At 41.6% G+C, this 5,860-nt stretch overlaps 1 protein-coding gene and 2 non-coding genes across 3 annotated transcripts; 2 read left to right on the forward strand and 1 right to left on the reverse strand.

Annotated features, from left to right (window-relative positions):
* The first annotated feature begins 338 nt into the window (after positions 1-338).
* Positions 339-410, forward strand: TRNAG-UCC (transfer RNA glycine (anticodon UCC)). Its single transcript has one exon. It is a non-coding gene; the product is annotated as a tRNA-Gly (tRNA).
* A 713-nt stretch (positions 411-1,123) lies between these two features.
* Positions 1,124-1,207, reverse strand: TRNAL-UAA (transfer RNA leucine (anticodon UAA)). Its single transcript has one exon. It is a non-coding gene; the product is annotated as a tRNA-Leu (tRNA).
* Positions 1,208-1,314: 107 nt separating this feature from the next.
* Positions 1,315-5,425, forward strand: LOC149838088 (splicing factor U2af small subunit B-like). The gene is made up of 6 exons (XM_090006361.1): positions 1,315-1,651; positions 3,512-3,598; positions 3,688-3,769; positions 3,873-3,999; positions 4,094-4,518; positions 5,167-5,425. Exons 1-5 carry the CDS (start codon positions 1,415-1,417, stop codon positions 4,509-4,511), a joined length of 951 nt encoding a protein of 316 aa, XP_089862487.1. The 5' UTR covers positions 1,315-1,414; the 3' UTR covers positions 4,512-4,518; positions 5,167-5,425.
* The last annotated feature ends 435 nt before the right edge of the window (positions 5,426-5,860 follow it).

The raw sequence follows: 5,860 nt of genomic DNA on the forward strand, positions 1-5,860 counted from the left end.
TAGTGGTCGATTTTTTCATTTATTGTAAAAGCATGTGCATCCATGATTGTAAATCAAAAGCTGATTCTCACTAAAAAGACTGTAAATTGCATCCATGAGGTCAATTTGACCCCCAAAAAAAAAGTAAGTTTGCTAAGTCATTTCTACAGCTTTAACCCTTCAATATTTATCATATTTCAATATCCAATTTACCAGGATAAATGCGCCCATCTAAAATGCAAATCCATGAGTTTGGATATTCAAGCGGGGACATTGATTTTAATCATTTCCGGAGTTTGGATGTGGGTGATAAAAAGCATTGTAATAAGAAAAATGTTTAGGACATAAGATCAACAAGAGCGTTTGTAGTCCAACGGTTAGGATAATTGCCTTCCAAGCAATAGACCCGGGTTCGACTCCCGGCAAACGCAACTCTTTTTTCTTTTCCCTTTTCAGTTTTAACAAGCTTTGGAGTTCTCCCTTTACTATCATTTTAATAGTTCGTAGAAATACTTTTTAAAACAGTAAAAAAGGTAGTTCACATAAAAATATTATGTTCACACAACCTACTCTTTTTTTTTTTTTGAGCGAAAACAAAACGTACTTTTTATCACGGTGAAAAAGTTAGCTCACAGAAAATATTGTTCGGTTTTCCTCGTAAAAACTTTTGGAGTTTCCCGTTTACTGTCATTTTATAGATTCAATTGTTCAAAAAAACGGTAAAAGACTTTTTTTTTCTTTTTTGATAGACAATCTAGGGGTAAAAAGTAAGGGATGGCAGTGGACCGGGGGAAAGCGGGCCACGCCCCACCCTGTTTGGACAGGGTATGAAACGGGGATGGAGGCGGGGGCGAAGGTTAAAATCCATCCCCGTCCGGGGTGAAGGTGGGGATGGACGTGTACTTTTCTCCGCCTCGACCACTTTTCCCCACAATATCCTCGCCCCGCCCCATCCCCGTTTGAACCGGGGATGGAGGACATGAAACAGGGATGAAGGCGGGGGTGGAGGATAAAATTCATCCCCGCCGGGGATGGAGGATAAAATCTTGAGGCGGGGCGGGGTGGAGACCTTGTCCCCCGCCCCGCTGCCATCCCTAGTAAAAAAAGGTTGGCCTTTATAAAAGGGTACAACAAAATGAAACCTTGCTGGCTATGGGGTTTGAACCCATGCGTACGTACGTACAGAAGATCTTAAGTCTTCCCCCTTAGACCACTCGGGCAAACCAGCTCACTTGGTTAAATGAAGTTCCACTATTTTATTTCACTTATTATGAGATGGTCGACATAGCGTCCTGGTGCTGCTGCTATATGTACGTACATATCGTATGTAACCCTACCGTCTTCGCTCTCTCTCTATTTTTGTGCGTGCTAACAAGGGAAGGCAAAGGAGAAAGGTGCAAGGAGGAGGAAGAGTCTGAGATCCCGGTTGGTGACGATGGCGGAGCATCTGGCATCGATCTTCGGGACGGAGAAGGACAGGGTGAACTGCCCCTTCTACTTCAAGATCGGGGCGTGCCGGCACGGCGACCGCTGCTCCAGGCTCCACACGAAGCCCAGCATCAGCCCCACCCTCCTCCTCTCCAACATGTACCAGCGCCCCGACATGGTCACCCCTGGCGCCGACCTCCAGGGCCAGGCCATGGACCCCCACAAGATCCAGGAGCACTTCGAGGTCTTTTCCCTTTCTTTTCCTCAACCCTGCCCAGCAGAAGGGATGGGAGCGGTAAAAAACTGAATTTTCCGGCGTTTAGTTTGGTGACGGTTCGATCTCCTAGGGCTCTTTCAGGATCTTTCTGCGATTTTACACGTTTTTCTTGCTTTTTTCGCGCTCCCGTTCTCGATGCTTTTTCTGATCCTAGGGTTTCTTTGTCCGTCGGTTTGGTTTTTTCGGATGTTCCGTTGATGTTTCTGCCCCGCCCCCCTTTTTCTGATGATCTTGCTCATCGCTTAGGGTAGACTTGAAAGATCGTGTTTTGATCCATCGTATTAGCGTCTGATCATGAAATAATCCGTGATTCATGCTAGGAGATATGTGTTTTATTCGTGGAAAGGATTGATTAGTTTTTTAGGGTTTTGTCGGTATTGTTTTTCAATGAAGATTTTATAGGGTAAGGTCATGTCTCGGGGGCTTATTCTCTTATTGTTATCGTGTTAATGTTCTATGTTGCGTTTCTTTTAGCTTTTTAGGGATGTCTGGTATGTTGATCCTTTAATGATTGTTTCGGTCACTGAAATCTGTTATATAGGCTTGGAGGTTTGTGTTGATATGGAAAGAAGGCCTTTTGGGGGGTTTTAGACGTAGAGATTTAGGAACAATGATGCATCTACGTATCGATTAATTTGTTAAGTTTGTGACTTGCTTTTTTCTCTTTTATGGTGGGCTTAGGTTTGCTGCACATAGTGGTTCAAACTGCCCTGTCCCAAAGACTTGGTTATGAGCTTGATTGTTTTTCTACGTTATCTAGTCGATGATTGCTTTTTGAGTTGTTATCTTATTTATTCCAGTGAAATTGGGTATCTGGCAAATGGGTCTCAGACTCTAATAATTGGTTCTGGTTAGTTAATTAATGAGTTTATGTTACTACTTCACGTTTCTCCTGGTTAGTCTTTTGTCTTTCGTAGAATTTTTTGGGGACTGATATGGGTCCAGACTGGATGTTCATATTCTGCTTTCACAAAGCGTAGTTTTCCTAGCTTGTTTTCCTAGGTCTTAGGAGACGTTTTTTTATGAATTTTAATTTCTTTCGTTTGGTATTTGTTGACTTAGCTTGATATTCTTCTAGCAACGAACGTGTAGTGGATCGATGCGTAATATTTGTTTCAAGATGGAAGAGATGTTTTGCACTTGTATGTTGGAAAATTGAAGTTTGAAATGTTATTTATTAGATTATTAGATGGTGATTATCTTGTCTTTCTGCCACAACCAGGGACTATTTATCAATGCTCAATGCTTGATCTTAAGGTGGAAAGTTTTTTTGGTTTATTTGGGAGAATATATATTCTTTTTGTTTCTATTTCATGTGTTTGTGCAAGTGTGCTTATGGGTGAAAGGATTACTTTGCGGAGGGATGCAAGTATAGGCTCTAACATTGACATTAACAACTTAAAAACTTCTAACATGTTTTGGGACCTTTGTTCTTTTATTTTGTGGTGTGGAGTTGTTCCCTTCAATGACAGGTCTTTCTTTGTAGATTATCCATTTCACTTGAGAGAGATATGGTGATTTGGGGTTTTCTGTTTCCATTGCCCAAATCGCTTGGTTTTCAAGTTATCTTTTCTTTTCCTTGTCCTCACATGTTCTCACAATACTGCTTGCCAGTTTAGTGTGTCTGCTGGATTCATGTGATTTTGGTGACCGATCTGTCATGGACGTGTTACTGGTGCTTCTATCTTGCATAGAAAATTGATAGACATATGCTAGGAGCTTCTACTGAAGTTTGAGCATTTAAACCCATTTATTGATTTGATGTAGCTTACACCATGTTTGTTCACTTGAACTCTTCAAGCTACATGTGACCATTTTATCCTACAGGATTTCTATGAGGATTTGTTTGAGGAGCTTAGCAAGTATGGTGAGATTGAAAGCTTGAACATATGTGACAACTTGGCTGATCATATGGTAATTCCCTTTGCCATACATTACAAAAGCTGTTTGTACATTTCCTGTTGTCTGTGGTAAAATTTGTACCCCCGTTCAAATTTCCACAGGTTGGTAATGTGTATGTTCAGTTTAGAGAGGAAGAACATGCAGGAAATGCACTCAGAAATCTCACTGGAAGATTTTATGCAGGTCAGCTGATTTTAGCACATCCCTGATGTTTCAATGCAGAACTTGTAATTCTGCATGTTTCATGCCTCACCCTGTTGTCATTCTTGTGGCTGTTAATTTTCAGGTCGTCCCATCATTGTAGACTTCTCTCCAGTGACTGATTTTCGTGAGGCTACGTGTAGGCAGTATGAGGAGAACACCTGCAATAGAGGTGGATACTGCAATTTTATGCATTTAAAAAAGATTAGCAGGTGAAACTGAAAGTCATTTTTTCATTGATCCATGCAACTATTATCAACTTCATATGATATTCAACCTGAAATCTGTTATGATGACTTCTTGCAGGGATCTAAGGCGACAACTGTTTGGACGCTATCGGCGCAGGCGCAGTCACAGCCGCAGCAGGAGCCGAAGTCGTAGTCCTTTCCGGCAACGCAACTTTGAGGATCGATTTCATGGTGGCCGTGGTGGTCGTGGAAAAAGATTTGACGATAGAGACTACCACCATGAGGACCGAACCAGGAGGCCAAGGAGCCGCAGCCCTGGTCGCAGGAGAGGAAGGAACAGAAGCCAAGAGAGGGAAGGCAGCGCTGAGAGAAGAGCCAAAATTGAACAGTGGAACAGGGAACGGGAGCAAGCTACAACTGCTACTACGGGTAACAACAGTGACAATAACGATAGCAATAACCCTGATGATGGTTATTATGCACAGAATGGTGGGCACTACCGAGACCAGCAGCAAGGAGGCCATGGTGGCTATTAAGGATGTGGTCTGTTCTTCTTCCCTTTTCCCCGTTGATTGGTATACTCTGCGCCCAGAGTTTCAAAGGGTTCCATTTTGAAGAAATAGCCTTTTAGTGATTTTAGCTTACCTACCATTTTCCCCTGTGCAGGTGTGCAGGTTCACAGTTCTATGATAATGGGTTTAAAGTCTTCGTTTTTACTTCTTCTTTTTCCTGCCCCTTCATTTTGTTAGAGTGCTGCCTGCTGCATTTTTTAGTTGTCTTCCACCATGTTTTCCAAACACGTGTCTCTGCAAGAGCATGAACCCTTTCAGGAACCCTAGTTATGCTTCTATCTTGTCCACAAGACCAATCCGGCCTGCACAATTCCTTCATTCTTGCATAACCAAACCTTTTAGGAGTATTGCCTGCACATTCCACCACCATCATGTTTGTGTCAATTTGCATTGTGCAAGTTCATGTTTGCATTGCCATTTTGGTTGCTGCTTGCATATGTAATTCTGGGTTGCATTCATCCAGTAGCTGTTCCTTAAATAGTTAAGGAGATGCAGATCCATTTGTTTCTTTTTTTAAAAGTTCATGCTTACAGTTTGTCATGAGTTTTGCAGGTTCAGGTATCCCTGCTAGTAAGGATCGGCTTCATTTTCATGCAGCTTTTTATAAAATTGTGTACAGGTGTGGGCGCATGAATATATTGACAGACATGCAGTTGCAAGATGTATGTGCGCGGCTGCTATGCAGGCCAGGGAGCTGGTGCTAATGCTGCAGGAAGGGTGGCCTCTCTCTTTTCTTTCTTTTTCTCTTTTTGTTGGTGTTTTGCAGGTTTGTCTTTTGTTACTTTTTCTAGTGCTGGACTTGGCATTAGAAAAACAGGCATCTTTACTGAGGCTGTAGAATTTAATTTGGGAACCGTATTTGCTTTGTTTGGTTTGACACTAGTTTCTTCCTCCTCCCTGTTAATTGTGTTATTTAACTTATTTGCTGATGACTTAGACATAGCCAGCAAGTGGGTTACACAAAATTTAGCAAAGCCAGACCATGCAGGTCCCATTATGTGGGTAATGGAAACGTACCCACTAGAAAACCTACCAACCCTACCCCACTAAGAAATATGCTATTTGATTTTCAAGTTTTTTTTGAAATTCTGACGTTATAGATATGATCTATGTGCTTGTTTTTATATATGCATGGATAGGTTTTTATAAGGTCTCAAAAATCAACGGCCTGCAGTTTTCACAATTTTTTGAGTCTCAAAATGCCATTTTTTTAATCCAAAATGCATGATCCAAGTGTCAATTTCTAGTAAATCAATCATGCTCAACACATCTCTAGGGTCAGAATTAAAAAAAAAACGCTGAAAATCTGATAA

The sequence above is a fragment of the Nuphar pumila genome, chromosome 5 (assembly GCF_984573655.1).
Source record: "Nuphar pumila chromosome 5, dmNupPumi1.hap1.1, whole genome shotgun sequence".
In the NCBI taxonomy this organism is placed as follows: domain Eukaryota; kingdom Viridiplantae; phylum Streptophyta; class Magnoliopsida; order Nymphaeales; family Nymphaeaceae; genus Nuphar; species Nuphar pumila.